This window comes from Mchenga conophoros, linkage group LG11 (genome assembly GCF_057382185.1).
Source record: "Mchenga conophoros isolate Kocher_MC1m ecotype Shallow Benthic linkage group LG11, M_conophoros_male_GT1.1, whole genome shotgun sequence".
Classification (NCBI taxonomy): domain Eukaryota; kingdom Metazoa; phylum Chordata; class Actinopteri; order Cichliformes; family Cichlidae; genus Mchenga; species Mchenga conophoros.
In genome coordinates, this window is record NC_140536.1 from 11,302,899 (window position 1) to 11,318,908 (window position 16,010).

At 40.9% G+C, this 16,010-nt stretch overlaps 2 protein-coding genes across 7 annotated transcripts in view; both read left to right on the top strand.

Moving 5' to 3' along the window:
• The window catches only part of LOC146563661 (plectin-like), a 111,071-nt gene extending 100,144 nt beyond the window's left edge, over window positions 1–10,927 (top strand). For all 5 annotated transcript variants that reach the window (XM_085290889.1, XM_085290885.1, XM_085290886.1 and 2 more), the window contains 3 exons: window positions 2,633–9,712; window positions 9,890–10,006; window positions 10,160–10,927. In XM_085290889.1, the coding sequence (XP_085147015.1) occupies window positions 2,633–8,812 (6,180 nt within the window). In that variant the 3' untranslated portion in view covers window positions 8,813–9,712; window positions 9,890–10,006; window positions 10,160–10,927. The remainder of the gene's footprint in view (window positions 1–2,632; window positions 9,713–9,889; window positions 10,007–10,159) is intronic.
• A 392-nt stretch (window positions 10,928–11,319) lies between these two features.
• macf1b (microtubule actin crosslinking factor 1b) overlaps window positions 11,320–16,010 on the top strand; it is a 30,907-nt gene continuing 26,216 nt past the window's right edge. Inside the window, exons 1-3 of one of the 2 annotated variants that reach the window (XM_085290893.1) lie at window positions 11,320–11,621; window positions 11,761–11,819; window positions 12,601–12,712. In XM_085290893.1, the coding sequence (XP_085147019.1) occupies window positions 11,508–11,621; window positions 11,761–11,819; window positions 12,601–12,712 (285 nt within the window). In that variant the 5' untranslated portion in view covers window positions 11,320–11,507. Of the gene's footprint in view, window positions 12,713–16,010 lie in introns of both variants that reach the window. The other variant, XM_085290890.1, reaches the window with a different exon arrangement.

Here is a 16,010-nt window from a genome sequence, read left to right on the forward strand (position 1 = left end):
AACCTTCATTGTGAATACTGTGTTGCCACTGCAGGCCAAGAGTACATCTGCCATAGAGCTGACTTAATATATGGAGCCCTGTATGTCCAGTCATAATAATTGTTTTTCAAGCCCCCCTCCCAAAAGAAAACCTCACAATAATAATGATATTGCAATATCTATAGAAATTCCCTATAGTTAGCAAGATTGGTCGCTTTGTCATTATTACCACCAAAAGCCCAGTATCCTAATAATTGTATTATCTATTTAAAAAGCTACCATAATAACTTGATAACAAACTAACTGATTGCTTAATAATCCACATTAAGTTTGTTAAACATATTTCCCATATACCGTGTTACTTTTTTAACAGCAGTCACCAAGAACAAACCGATCTGTTGTTTTGGAATTATAGTTTTGTCAGGTATATTTTATGAGTTTACATTGTTTACTCCAATTAGTAGGAGTATTTTTTGTAATATTTTTAAAGCCCCCTCACCTATGGTCATGAAATCTGGGTAATCACCAAGGGAGTAAGGTTGCGAATACAAGGGGGCGAAATGAGTTTTCTTCATAGGGCGACTGCGCTGACGAGGATCTCTGGAATACTCTGCTTAGCCTGCTGCCACTGTGAACCAACTTAGAAGCACTGTGTCAGTTTCATGACTGGCAGTGGAATATCTAATACTGACTTTGATAAGTACAAGTAGCATCACAAAGCTTTGAGAAAAATAAAAGAGCATTGCCAGCATTTGGATAGATTCTAGAGGTCAGTTGTTATACACAGATTTCAATGTTATATGTACTAATGCAATTCTGTGCTTCACTTGTGTGAAATTATATTTATATTATAACAAAAGCGCGAGCAAAAAAAATAATCAGACCAAATAATTTTATTTCACAAGCGCAATTAAATTCCTCACGTTTAAATTCAACAACCTGTCAAGTAGAACTCAGTCGCGTGCATAAAGAAGCCGTCTTGCATGCGAGAGCTTTGCACAAATCAGAAAGTCACATTGTACAACAAGTCAAGTAATGTAACAAAAATAATGCTGTGTGAGTCCAGGTTTACACTTATTTTTCTCCCTGGAAACAGCATGCCAATTCAAAGAGGGGCAGCTACAGGAGATTCAACAACCCTAACCCTATCAACACAATTTAAAAACTGGTATATAAGTTGAAGTCCACACTTTCAACACAAGTTGAAATGGAGACACAGTGTGGCTGTATCTTGTTGCTATTAGTTGCTTAAATTGGTCATGTGTTTTGGACATGTCGGCACATCCGTCGACCACAGAGGGTTAATTATCAACAGTTACTGTTTGCAGTGCAGTAGTGGAAACACCGACAACTGTCACTGTATTACTTTAATGTTGAAGAAATATTTTAAACCAGAGGGTTCTAAGGAAGGTTCTGAAGCCTCTGCACTGTTGTCTGTAAAACTGTAGAAGCATGTGCAAAGCAGACACTCTTACACGCACGATGGTACCTTTTGTGGGTGCAGCTACTAAGTTCTACGTCTGTGGGTTGCTGAATTTAAATGCGAGGAATTTACCTGCAATGAAATTATTTGCTCGGATCATTTTTATGCTCGCGCATTTGTTATGACATAAATATGTCAGATTAATCCTTAGAATGGCTTTCTCAACCTCCAAAATGTCAAAAACAAATTCTAACAGACGAATTCAACATTTTTTCAAAAACATGTTGAATCTCCTGTAGCTACCTCTCTTTGCTCTGAAATGGCATGCTGTTTCCAAGGGGAAAAAAGTGTAAACCTGCACATATTAGTACAGTAGCAGTATATGCGGATATAGCCAAAAGCTATAGTTTCGAACTTTGGGGTGCTAATTGTCTTCCCAGCTGCTTCACACTTGGCTGCAAAGTACCTTAGCGCAAGGTCAATACAGCCAACAAAACCACATCATTTACAAAAAGCAGATATGAAATCCCGAGGCCACCAAGTTCTTTTTTGAAACTTGAATCAAACTCTCAAAGGCTGTTGCTCAGGTCAATGTATTACTTTTTAATTCCCCCCAACAGGTTCAGCCTCTATGGCCCCCTAGACACCCATGCAGATTTTCTATTAAAAATCTTTCCATTAAAACAATTGGTATGATATCAATAATAATTAAATATGATTAACATTTTTCAGTTCAGTTTTAGTGTTCTTTAAATGAGATGAATGAGATAAAAAAAAAGTTAGATCAGAGCTAACACATCGTTTCTGTAAAAACAAAAGCATCTCTTAGGGACCCCAAACTTTTGAACAACAGTGGGAGTTCTAGTGGATACACATGACCAGGGGTAACAGGTTACAACAAAATGTGTATCAGACATTAGATTCAGGTTTAGCTATGCTAATATGAAGTGACAACAGTTTTTACATAATCTTATTAAAATGGTAACTAAAAATAGATAGAAGAAGACGACTGGCTAAAAAATGATAACATAATCATGAAAAAACAGGAACGCACACATGTTCACATTATAATTTCATTTAGTATTTTGCGCCATTAGCATAAGCAGAGTGCATTGTATAAATTTGTTGCAATTATTAAACAGAACAAAATAAAAATAAAAAACGTAGTTCGGTGCCACAGCTGTGAACATATTGTAACTTATCTTTTTATGTTTTTTTTTTTTCCATCAGATGGCTGATGCACAGCAGAAAAAAATTGAGCATGAGAAGACAGTCCTCCAGCAGACATTCATGACAGAAAAGGAGATGCTATTAAAGAAAGAGAAACTCATTGAAGATGAGAAAAAGAGGCTTGAGAGCCAGTTTGAAGAGGAAGTGAAAAAGGCCAAGGCTCTCAAAGATGAACAGGAACGCCAGAAACAGCAGATGGAGCAGGAGAAAAAGACACTCCAGGCTACCATGGATGCAGCCCTTAGTAAACAGAAAGAGGCTGAGGAAGAAATGCTTAGAAAGCAAAAAGAAATGCAAGAACTCGAGAGGCAGAGACTAGAGCAGGAAAGGATTCTGGCAGAAGAGAACCAGAAACTGCGTGAGAAGCTACAGCAGCTTGAGGATGCTCAAAAAGATCAGCACACTAGAGAAACTGTCCGTCACAAAGATGTTATCCATCTAACAACGATTGAGACAACAAAGACAGTTTACAATGGTCAGAATGTTGGTGATGTGGTAGATGGTATAGACAAAAAGCCAGATCTGTTGGCTTTTGATGGCATCCGTGACAAAGTACCTGCAAGCAGACTTCATGAGCTTGGTGTCTTACCAAAGAAGGAGTTTGATAAACTGAAAAATGGTGAAACCACTGTTGAAGAGTTAGGCAAGACTGACAGTCTAAGAAACATTCTCAAAGGAAAGAATGCCATTGGTGGTGTTTTGACACCCTCCAATCAAAAAATGTCAATCTATCAAGCATCAAAAGAGAAGAAAATTACTCCCGGCACAGCCATGATCCTTCTTGAAGCACAAGCAGCCACAGGTTACATGTTAGAACCAATTAAGAACCAGAAACTTTCTGTTAATGCAGCTGTCAAGGAAGGACTGATTGGCCCAGAACTGCACAACAAAATGCTTTTAGCTGAGAGGGCTGTTGTTGGCTACAAGGATCCATACACTGGTGGAAAGATCTCAGTCTTTGAAGCCATGAAAAAGGGGCTAATAGAACACGATCATGCAATCAGAGTCCTTGAGGCTCAGCTTGCTACTGGTGGCATCATTGATCCAATCAACAGTCACCGTGTGCCCACTGAAACAGCCTATAAACAAGGACACTATGATGCAGAAATGAATAAGATCATGGAGAACCCATCAGATGACACAAAGGGATATTTTGACCCCAGCACTCAGGAACCTTTGACATATTCTGAGTTAATGGCAAGATGCACTACTGACCCTGAGACCAGTCTGTTACTCCTGCCAATCACAGACAAAGCTGCGCAGTGCTCTAGTATATATACAGAGGAAGAGACCAAAGATGTATTCGGCAAAACAACTGTGTCTGTACCATTTGGTAGATTCAAGGGAAAGACTGTCACGATCTGGGAGATAATCAACTCAGAATACTTTACAGAAGACCAGAAGAAGGACCTCCTCCGTCAGTACAAGACAGGCAAAATCACAATTGAAAAGATCATTAAGATTGTTATCACTGTTGCTGAGGAAAAAGAGAAGAAAAATGAAATTACCTTTGATGGTCTGAGAGCACCCGTGCCTGCTACTGACCTTCTGGAATCCAAAATCATTGATAAAGATCTGTACAACAAATTGCATAATGGCAACATGACTGTCAGTGAGGTGTCTCAAATGGAGCCTGTCCACAAAGCATTGAAGGGCACGAACTGTATTGCGGGTGTAGTCATTGACTCCTCTAAGGAGACAATGTCCTTCTATCAAGCCATGAAGAAGGACATGATGAGGCCCGGGCCTGCCTTGAACTTGCTTGAAGCCCAAGCAGGTACAGGCTACTTGGTCGACCCAGTTCACAATCAGAAGTATACTGTTGATGAAGCTGTCAAAGCAGGTGTTGTTGGTCCTGAGCTGCATGAAAAGCTTCTGTCTGCAGAAAGAGCTGTTACAGGCTACAGAGATCCATACACTGGAAAAGCTGTATCTCTATTCCAAGCAATGAAAAAAGATCTCATACCTAAAGAACAAGGACTCCGCTTACTCGATGCCCAAATGACAACTGGTGGCATCATAGATCCAGTAAAGAGCCATCGCATTCCTCATGATGTGGCTTGCAAGAGAAACTACTTTGATGATGAAATGAAGCAGGCTCTGAGTAATCCAAATGATGAAACTAAATGCTTCTTTGACCCCAACACAAAAGAAAATCTCACATACTCTCAGCTCTTTGACAGATGTGTCACTGACAAGAAAACTGGTCTGCGGGTCCTCCCTCTCTCTGATGAAGCAATCAATGCTAAGGAACAACCAGCATACACCGAAGCCCAGACCAAAGAGGCTATGACTCAGGCTACTGTAGAAGTTAACTCTGGACCATTTAAGGGCAGGAAAATGACCCTGTGGGAAATTATCTACTCTGAATACCTCACTGAGGAAGAGAGACTTGACCTGCTCAGACAGTTTAGGTCAGGAAAAATGACAATTGAAAAGATAATTAAGATTATCATCACAATTGTAGATGAGAAAGAAGCCAAGAAACAAGAACAGTCCAGCTTCAAGGGACTCAGAGCTCCTGTTCCAGCAGACTCCCTGTATGAGTCTAAAATCATTGACAAACCAACCTTTGACCTGCTTCAACAAGGCAAAACTACACCCAAGAAAGTCAGTGAAAATCCCAATGTCAGTAAATACCTCCAGGGCTCTAGTAGCATTGCTGGACTCTACCTGGAACCAACAAAAGAGAAACTCAGCATTTATCAAGCTATGAAGAAAAAGCTTCTCCGCCATAACACTGGCCTTTCACTTCTCGAGGCTCAGGCTGCAAGTGGGTTCATTGTAGATCCTGTAAGAAACCAATGCCTGTCAGTAGATGAAGCAGTAAAGTCAGGAGTTGTTGGTCCAGAGTTACATGAAAAACTCCTCTCTGCAGAAAAAGCTGTCACTGGTTACAAAGATCCATTCACAGGCCACAAAATCTCCCTCTTTGAAGCAATGCAGAAAGATCTAATCTTAAAGGAACATGCGATGCCCCTATTGGAGGCCCAGATTGTGAGTGGAGGAATTATTGACCCTGTAAAAAGCCATCGTGTCCCCACTGATGTTGCATATCAGAAGAACATTTTGAGCAGAGATATTGCCAAGACCCTCTCTGAACCATGTGATGAAAACAAAGTTTTCTCTGACCCAGAAACTGATGACACTATAACCTACAGACAACTTAAAGACAAATGCCAAAAAGATAAAGACACCGGCCTGTACATGCTCTCACTCTCCAAGCCGCAGTCTCCAACTGTTGTAGAGAAGACATACCTCTACACAGAGGAGCAAACACAGAGTGAGCTGTCCAGTACCCAGCTTGACATTCCTATTGAGGGGCTTGCTGATAAACCCATGAATCTCTGGGATATCATGAACTCAAATTTGCTTCCAGAGCAAGAGAGGCAGAAGCTCCTAGATGAATATCGCTCTGGTAAAATGACTAAAGAGCGGATGATCATCATCATTATTGAGATCATGGAGCAAAGAGAGATCATCAGAAATGATAGTCCACTGTCATATATGACTATAAGGAGAAGGATAACTATTGAGGAGCTCTACAATGCTCGCATCATTGATTTGGAAACATACAACCTTCTTAAACAGGGCAAGAGAGACATCCGTAACATAATGGAGTTGACAAGTGTAAAGCAGTATCTTTATGGGACAGGCTGTGTCGCAGGCGTCACAACAGACTCGACCTCCAAGCTAAGCATATACCAAGCAATGAAGAGAGGTTTTATTAAACCAGAAATAGGCCTCACCCTCCTAGAAGCCCAAGCTGCTACAGGATTCATTGTTGATCCACTGAAGAACGAAACGCTCACTGTTGATGAAGCTGTCCGTAAGGGTGTTGTTGGCCCTGAGATCCATGATAAACTTCTTTCAGCTGAAAGAGCTGTCACAGGATACAAAGATCCCTACAGTGGAAAAATCATAGCACTTTTCCAGGCCATGAAAAAGGATCTCGTTCCAGAGGATTATGCTCTCAAAATGTTGGAGGCACAAACTGCCACTGGTGGTATTATTGATCCTGAATTCCAGTTCCACCTGCCAACAGATGTCGCTATGCAAAGAGGCTATATCAACAAGGAAACCAATGAGAAACTGAATGATGATGTGAAAGGATTCATTGATCCTGTCACTGATGAGAAACTGTCTTATGCACAGCTACTCAAACGATGCAAGTTGGATGGTGGATTGCGCCTGCTTTCATTGGGAGACCAGCGGCTGACATTCAAGGGTCTGAGAAAACAAATCACAATTGAGGAGTTGATTCGCTCACAAATCATTGATCAGCAGACCGTCACTGACCTGAATGAAGGTCTTGTTTCAGTAGAGGAGATTAGTAATAGGCTATCAAGGTACCTGCAGGGCACAGGCTGTATTGCTGGTGTATTTTTGGAGTCCACAAAGGAACGGCTGTCAATTTACCAGGCTATGAAGAAGAACATGATTAGGCCAGGCACTGCATTTGAACTCCTTGAGTCCCAGGCAGCCACAGGATATGTTATCGATCCAATCAAAAACCTCAAACTGACTGTCAATGAAGCAGTAAAGATGGGAATAGTAGGCCCAGAATTCAAAGACAAGCTTCTCTCTGCTGAGCGTGCAGTAACAGGATATAGAGATCCTTATACAGGCAAGACAATCTCTTTGTTCCAGGCCATGAAGAAAGGGCTTATCCTAAAAGATCATGGTATCCGTCTACTCGAAGCTCAGATTGCCACTGGCGGAATAATTGACCCGGAGGAAAGTCACCGTCTGCCAGTTGAGGTGGCTTACAATCGTGGCTTCTTCGATGAGGAAATGAATGAGATACTGACAGATCCATCTGATGATACCAAAGGCTTTTTTGATCCCAACACTGAGGAAAACCTAACCTACCTCCAGCTGATGGAGAGGTGTATCACTGATCCTGACACCGGCCTGGTGCTTCTGCTACTCAAAGAGAAGAAGCGGGAAAGAAAGACCTCTTCCAAATCCTCAGTACGTAAACGCAGAGTTGTCATTGTAGATCCAGAGACTGGCAAAGAAATGACTGTGTATGAGGCCTACCGCAAGGGGCTCATTGACCACCAAACCTACCTGGAGCTTGCTGAGCAGGAGTGTGAATGGGAAGAAATCACAATGACTTCTTCTGATGGCACTGTAAAATCCGTCATTATTGACAGGAAGTCAGGAAGACAGTATGATGTTGATGACGCTATTGCACGTGGCTTTATTGACCAGAAGGCTCTTGAAACATACCGAGCTGGAAACCTGTCCATCACAGAGTTTGCTGACTTGCTTTCTGGAAACATGGGAGGCTTCCGTTCACGATCATCCTCATTTGGTTCTACCACTGGTTCCACTTACTCCTCTTCAATGAGCCCCCTACCATCAATTAAACCACCTGCAGTCATATGGAATGACCCAACAGAGGAGACTGGCCCTGTAGCAGGAATATTAGACATAGACACATTGGAAAAAGTGTCTGTCACTGAGGCAATCCACAGAAATCTGGTAGATAACATCACTGGTCAAAGACTGTTGGAGGCCCAGGCATGTACAGGTGGAATAATTGACCCCACAAGTGGAGAGAGATACTCAATTGCAGAGGCCACAGAAAAAGGTCTTGTGGACAAAATCATGGTTGATCGTCTGAACCTGGCTCAAAAAGCATTCAATGGATTTGAAGACCCCAGAACTAAAGTGAAGATGTCTGCCTCCCAGGCGTTGAAAAAGGGCTGGCTGTATTATGAGGCTGGTCAGCGTTTCCTTGAGGTCCAATATCTAACTGGTGGACTCATTGAGCCTGATGTTGAGGGCAGGGTGTCAATAGATGAATCCATTAGGAAGGGTACGATCGATGCTCGCACTGCCCAGAAACTGAGGGATGTCGGTGCCTATTCTAAATATCTGACCTGCCCAAAAACCAAACTGAAAATCTCCTTCAAAGATGCCATGGACAAAAGTATGGTTGAGGAAGGCTCTGGCTTAAGGCTTCTGGAAGCCTCTTCCCAGTCTAGCAAAGGCCTTTACAGTCCCTACAATGCTAGTGGCTCTGGATCGGCTTATGGCTCCCGGAGTGGCTCAAGAACCGGATCCCGATCAGGCTCCAGGAGAGGCAGTATTGATGCTGGCTCTGGCTTTAGCATGAACTTCTCATCTTCCTCCTTTACATCTTCTTCTGGCTACAGCCGCAGATTCTAGATTTTATATATTGACTAGAAACCAGCAGTACTAATGCACTTTACAGTTGCATTTCTAACAGGAAATAAATAGTTAAAGTAACAGAAAATATAATTTATTTGTTCTTCCCTGCATGTGGCCAAAACAAGAATTGTCTAGGTTATTACTTTTTCATATAACATCAGTCTAAACATGCGCTCTAGATGTAGAAACATAACCAGGCATTGCAAAATATATAAAATATTCATATCTTCTGGTACAGATGACAAAGTGAGTTTATATTTTTCAAAGCAAAGCATGCCTTTTCTGCTGTTTGAGTTTATAGTTTTTATATAACACAATTCAAAAGATGTATACTTTATACTTTCTGAAACTAATATATACTTCCTGTATATCAAACAGAAATATTTCTTGAATATTTCATGTTTCCTTAGAAATTTTGTTTATTTTTTATCTTTTTCAACAGTACTGGTAAAGAGATACCAAATGTTAACATAATTCTAATGTTTTTAACTAAAATATTTGGATGCATTTAAAATTCCTGAATGTTTGTAAAGAGTATGCACAGAGTATGTGTTAATTTTTTAATGTTACAAATTGTCTGGGTTACTGCATTATGCACCCAGTAACTTGCAGCACAGAATACATCTGCGACACTACACAAAGAGACACTATAGGAATGCAACAAGTTCCACAATTAAATCCATGTACACTGTTCTGAAATCAGTTTTAGATCTGTCATTACTTTGCTTTTACACCCATTTATATTCAGTATGTCTTTTCATCTTTTGAGTTAACTGCACCATTGTTTTACACACTGCTCATAACCATCATCACTCAAGTGCTCCCACTAAATCCCAAGATGATGTCAGACTCGATCCCGATCCCCTCCACAGACCTGCTCCTGTTATTTTGATTCTTGTAAGTTGAATTTATTATTTGTATTTGTTTTTCTTTCGTTGCCCATTTTCTTCTGTTTGTTTTGATCACAACTAATAGCCGGTCCCAAACACTGCCTTTGGTGTCATTTCACTTGTCAACTTTCTCTGTTTATTCTCATTATTGTTGTTTTTCACCATCTTCCTTGTTTTTTCACAGCTGCCTCAGTCACTCAGAATCCAACATCTGGTCACATGTACTCAACTGGCTGGAGAATACGATCTTCTAACCTTGGATGGATCTGTGAGTCCATGCCAGCCTCATGCTGTAACACAGGTACAGAGCATAATTGCATCATTGTTTTTCAAAGATTAAGCTTTGTTTCATCAAGATTTGTTTTGCAGTATTCATTTCATTGCTTTCTTTTTAATTTCTCGCTGCATTGTTTGGTTTATTTTGATTACATAGTTTTTTTCCTTTTGCTTCTAGATACCATTGAGTATGTCCTTTCTTCCATTGTACATCACTGTTGAAGGAAGCTGAGGCTGAGTCAACATCATCTTGGGAAGCCTTTCTAGGAACACTTCATTTATTACCATTTGCCATGTATTTATTACTTGAATGCTAATACTGATATTTATGTTATATCCTGGCATTTTTAGAGAAAAGCCACTCAGAATAAAAACATTTATGTGTACATTTCAATCGAAACAATACATCTAGACTTTTTTTTTGCTATTCCTGACTACATATCCAGTTCAACTGAAGTACCTATGAAAGTAATTTAGAGAACTGAGATATTGATTCAGCACCACATTGCATGAATTTATGTTTTTTCAAATTAATTCCTTTCTTTTGCCTTTTTTTTTTTTGCTGCAAATTTCCTTTTTTGCAGATTCAAAGACAGCACAAAGAATAATTGTGCTTAGTTATTTTCTCAAATGACCTATTTCTGTTATGCATCTTTAAAGTTTTACTGCTGTAAATCTTTTTGTTTTCATGATGGTTTTGATATTATGAATGTCTTGCATGTTTTACTAACTTTTTAAAGGATATTGGGGGGGAAAAATGTTGGTGTAAAATAAAAGCAACTTCAGTAAGTGTTAAGTGTGCCAATTTAAGTTTCAGCAATATATAAAACGACAAACTAACTGGTTGGATTTTGTTATGGGGCAGATGTTGCTTCAGCGACATGGCAAAAAAACCTCTTGTATGTGAACTTAACACTATGTTGTAAATAAACGTGCTCTGAAGAAGCATTCTTGTCATTTGTATATCAGTACCCAGTTTTTTAAGAGTACTTTTTCACTGCTTCTGCCTCAGTTTACATTAATATAAATACTACGTTAATATTTGATTAAATAAGTATGTATTCTATATAGAACAATTGCTTTAATACGCCTGTAGATGTGATATAATACTATTACCTATGTGATATGATACTATTACCTGAAACAAGTACCTTATCACTGATAGAAGAGAAGGAAAAAATAAATAACAGTCAACCACATGAGGGCAGTGTTAGACAGACCTACTTTCTGCAAGGAAGCAGCTCAGTCAGGTGAAAGCGCCACAGGTCCAACTCCTGCTCTGCCCTAAACCCACTGTTTATTCTGTTTATCACATAAGTGAGTTTCTGTCATTAGGCATTTCACGACTAATTACAGTCAATTTTCTATACAATTTCTATTTTTCTAGCTTTTCATAAATCAGAGTGAAAAGACCCCAGAATGGGGTTTCTGAATTCAGGGTATGCATGTTTGTTTACACCCAAAGTCCTTCACACTACATGCATACAGATGTTTGCTCTGTGTGCCAACATTAGCCAGTGGGTTTGATGGAAGAGCCTGCCAACAGAAGCTCCGGGGCATTCACCACCCTGAATTCTTCACTTAGCTCCCTTGACTACTCTGAATTGACCCCAACTCTCCCTGCGTTTGATGAGCGGGAGGTAAGCACACAGAGAGAAATAAAACCCACTGTATACAGAATGCTATAAAATAATGAATTGCTCCATTAACAGTCTCAGCTAAAGCAGAGAGACTGGAACAGGGATCATTTTGTATATTTTACCCACTGGTTTCTTGCAGGATAAAGGCTGCTACTTGTTTGGATCACCAGGAGCTACTTCACAGGATCAGAGCTATGGGTATGCTACTGTAAACGAATTTAAAAGCAAAAGGAATGAATGAAATACTCTGGACCACAACAGATAACAATCTAGGCACATTAAAAGAAAAAAGAATGACTGCCAGATTGACAGCGGCCACCAACAGCCTGTGACAACGGTCATTTGTAGCAGCTTTGTGGACCAGTGCATTTCCATTTGTCACAGACACAAAGACAGGGTCTTGAATTGTGTAGTAAGCACTAAGTGTAAAGCATCTGATTGGAACATAGTTAAACAAGAAAACCAAAGTTCCAGCCCAGCAGACAGAGAGAGCACATGCCTTCCTAATGATCTATTTTGGAAAGTTTTTAAACCAAGAAATCCTGATACTATATCTGTGTAGCTGTAATTTCATTATAATAACAGTAACACATAAGTAGCAATAAAATGATGAGCCACAAACAGCAGTGTATTGTGTCATTATCAGGATATAGCAAAATGAATACTGTTATTAGCATGAAAAAGTATAACCAACCAAGACAGGCCATCAGTTCACACACACCAGTAAAAGTAGTCATAAAACTGCAAAAAAAAGAAAAAAAAAAGATCTGGCAGGTCTGTATATGAATATTTAAATATTACCAATGAATAACTGTATTTACTTATGAATATTAATGATGTTAGCTGTTTGAGTGCTGTGTTTGCAATCATTAGTTCATTTAGTACAATCCTTATGTGCATGATTCTAAATTACAGTGGTAATAGTATTTGACTAAAATGTGATCAATGCAACGTTTTCTCCTGTTCTTCTCTGATTCAGCAGGGAAATAGAGGACATGAGCCAATGGCAGTGTGAATTCAGGGGTCAAATCAGAGCACTGAGACAGTGGCTCAAGAGCATGGAGATGAGGCTACCTCCTCTGGACCCCAGGGTCAGTTTGCCTTACTGTGTGTGTGTCTGCTTGCATGCTGTTGCCTGCATTCTAAAGTTCATCGTATGACACGGGCTGGTGAAAAAATGCACCTCTGCGTATGTTTATACTGTGTTAATATCCCAGTGAGTTGAACACTGTGATGCTCATTAGATGCCACTGGTATCTCACAGATAGTGAAGCAAGTAGGTTCACTTCTGGGAGCTCTGTGCTGAGCACCAAAAGTGTGTAATTGCACAATAGCAGTTAAATGTAATGTATAGTGACTATTTGCAGGTCTGAAGGACACCTTGTATGTAACTTTGAGACATCAGTGACAAAAGAGCAGTATTTGATTTCCAGGGAAGAAGAAAAAAAGAGGTGTTTGGCACTTTTATAAAGGGGAAAAAATAGTATATTTAATTAATTGATGTTGTTATTAAAATCTGTAGCATCTTTGAGCTTCCTGCCAAGCAAGTCTACATAATTAAAATCCATCTGTCGTGCCTCTGCTTCCTTTTCTCTCTCCCTGACTCCCTGTTTATGCCAGCTACAGTACTTTTACAAAAATATGTTTTGGATTCCATTTTTAATCACACATGAAAACAATTCAGCAATGCTACTTTATTATCAGGTCACAAGATTAGAATAAAAAAAAATCTACTCTCATTCTACTTTCATTTATTAGTTCAGTGCAGTTTGAGCTGCACTAATCTCTCCCTGCTAAATGATTGCTATGACAATGCTAATGTTTAGCAAGCTTACGAAGGGTATTGTGATTTTGTTAGCATATTATCATGCACATGAACAAGAAATACAAGGTGAGGACTTTTATTTCATTGCTCAAGAAGAGACACTCGTGGAAGTCAAATAAATTAATCTTTTGTCCTGCCTCCCTCTCGGCACCCCCAACCAATCACGGCAGACGGCTGCCCCTCCCTGAGCCTGGTTCTGCAGAATAGAATAGAATAGAATAGCCTTTATTGTCATTGTACAGAGTACAACGAAATTGGAGTGCCACTCCCTTGGTGCAAGTTTCAATAATAAATATAAATGTAAAATATAAAAAGTACAAAAAAAACAATCGTAAGTACTCAAACAATAGTATGTACAATATATACAGGATAGCAGCATTAATATAATGACAGTGACGGTATGGAATAGGTTCAATTGTTTTTGTGCTTATTTACTACGGTAATAGCTCTGGGAAAGAAGCTATCCCTGAATCTGTTTGTCCTGGTTTTATGTGACCTGTACCATCGACCTGACCATAATAGTTCAAACAGTTGGTTGCTGGGGTGAGAGTGGTCCTTGATGATATTGCCAGCTCTGCTGAGGTACCGAGAGTTTGCAGTGACCTCCAGGCTGGGCAGAGAGCAGCCAGTGATCTTCTGGGCTGTGTTGATGACCCTCTGCAGTACTTTCCTGTCTGCAGCTGAGCACCCTGCATACCATGTTGTTATGCCGTACGTTAGGATGCTCTCTATGGTGGCTCTGTAAAATGTCACCAGCAGCCTCTCCTCCAGGTTGTTCCTCCTGAGCACTCTCAGAAAGTGGAGACGCTGCTGGGCCTTTTTAACCACCGCTGTAGTATTTGCAGTCCAGGAGAGGTCATCAGATATCTGCACGCCCAGAAACCTCATGGAGTGTACCCTCTCCACACAGCTCCCGTGAATGTAAAGTGGGGCCGGGTCTGCTCTGCCCTTCCTGAAGTCCAAGATAAGTTCTTTAGTTTTCGTGGTGTTCAGTTGGAGGTTGTTAACTGAACACCACTCAGTCAGTCTGTTGACCTCATCTCTGTAGTCCGACTCATCCCCCCTTGAGATGAGTCCAACCACTGTGGTGTCATCCGCGAACTTTATGATGGTGTTTGAGAGATGGGTAGGGGAGCAGTCGGATGTGTAGAGCGTAAACAGGAGGGGACTCAAAACACATCCTTGTGGAGACCCGGTGCTGAGTGTGATGGTGCTGGACCGGTGGGGGCCGAGTCTGACAGACTGTGGTCTATTTGTCAGGAAGTCCTTGATCCAGAGGCAGATGGGGGTGGAGAGTCCCAGGTGAGACAGTTTCTGGACCAGGATCTCCGGGATGATATGATTGAATGCTGAGCTGAAGTCCAGAAAGAGCATTCTCACATAGCTTCCTCGGTGCTCCAGGTGACTCAGCGCAGTGTGGAGCGCTATGGTGATAGCGTCCTCGGTGGAACGATTTGTCCTGTAGGCAAATTGGTGGGGGTCCAGAGTGGGAGGCAGACCGGCCCTGATGTGCTGACAGACCAGTCTCTCAAAGCACTTCATCACTACAGGCGTAAGTGCAACAGGCCTGTAGTCATTTGGGCTGGCCACAGCTGTCTTCTTGGCGATGGGGATGATGGTGGAGGTTTTGAGGCAGGGCGGGACGGTGTTTGATGACAAGGAAAGGTTGAAGATTTTAGTGAAGACTCCGGTCAGTTCGTCAGCACATGCTCTGAGAACCTTTCCATGTATTCCATCAGGACCTGCCGCCTTCCTGGGATTCACTGACCTTAGAACACACCTCACTTGGTGCTCCCTAAGTGTTAGTGTGCCAGTGCTGGGGGCGGGTGGAAGTGGTGTGGCAGCTGAGGGCTTGGTCGTCTCAAAGCGGGCGAAGAAACGGTTTAGATCCTCAGCCAGTGAGGCATCAGTCCTAGATGTTGCCTGGTTATTGCTTCTGTAGTTGGTAATGTGATTGATCCCCTGCCACATTTTTCTGGGGTCGTTGTCAGCAAAGTGATCTTCAATCCTCCTCCTATAGGCAGCCTTAGCTTTCCTGATGCCTCTACTCAGGTCTGCCCTGGCCGCCCTATACGCAGCCCTGTCCCCTGACTTGAAGGCAGTGTTGCGGCTTTTTAGGAGGTTTTTTTAGGAGGTTTCCTCCTGTTAAAACTGTTAAAAGGGGTTTTTCCTCCTCACTGTCGCCAAGTGCTTGCTCTTAGAGGGTCATTTGATTGTTGGGGTTTTCTCTGTTTTATTCTACGGTTTTTACTTTACAATATAAAGCACCTTGTGCTATATAAATATAATTGTATTAGATTAATAAATAATAATAAAAAAATTTATAATAATTAATAAATTGAAGTTGTAGCGGCCGGCAACTACGTGAGTAGGCAGAAAATGAGAGATTCAGTTCTGTCCATACTTACACAAGCAATCAACTCCCCCCAAGGTCAGAGAGACACTCCCATGCATGAACATCATTTTTATTGTTTATCACTATCAATTGTGTTGTCACTCAATGTTGTGCCCTTTTCCCTCATTATTGTCTATCACTCTCATGTAATGTCACTCTGTCTTTATGT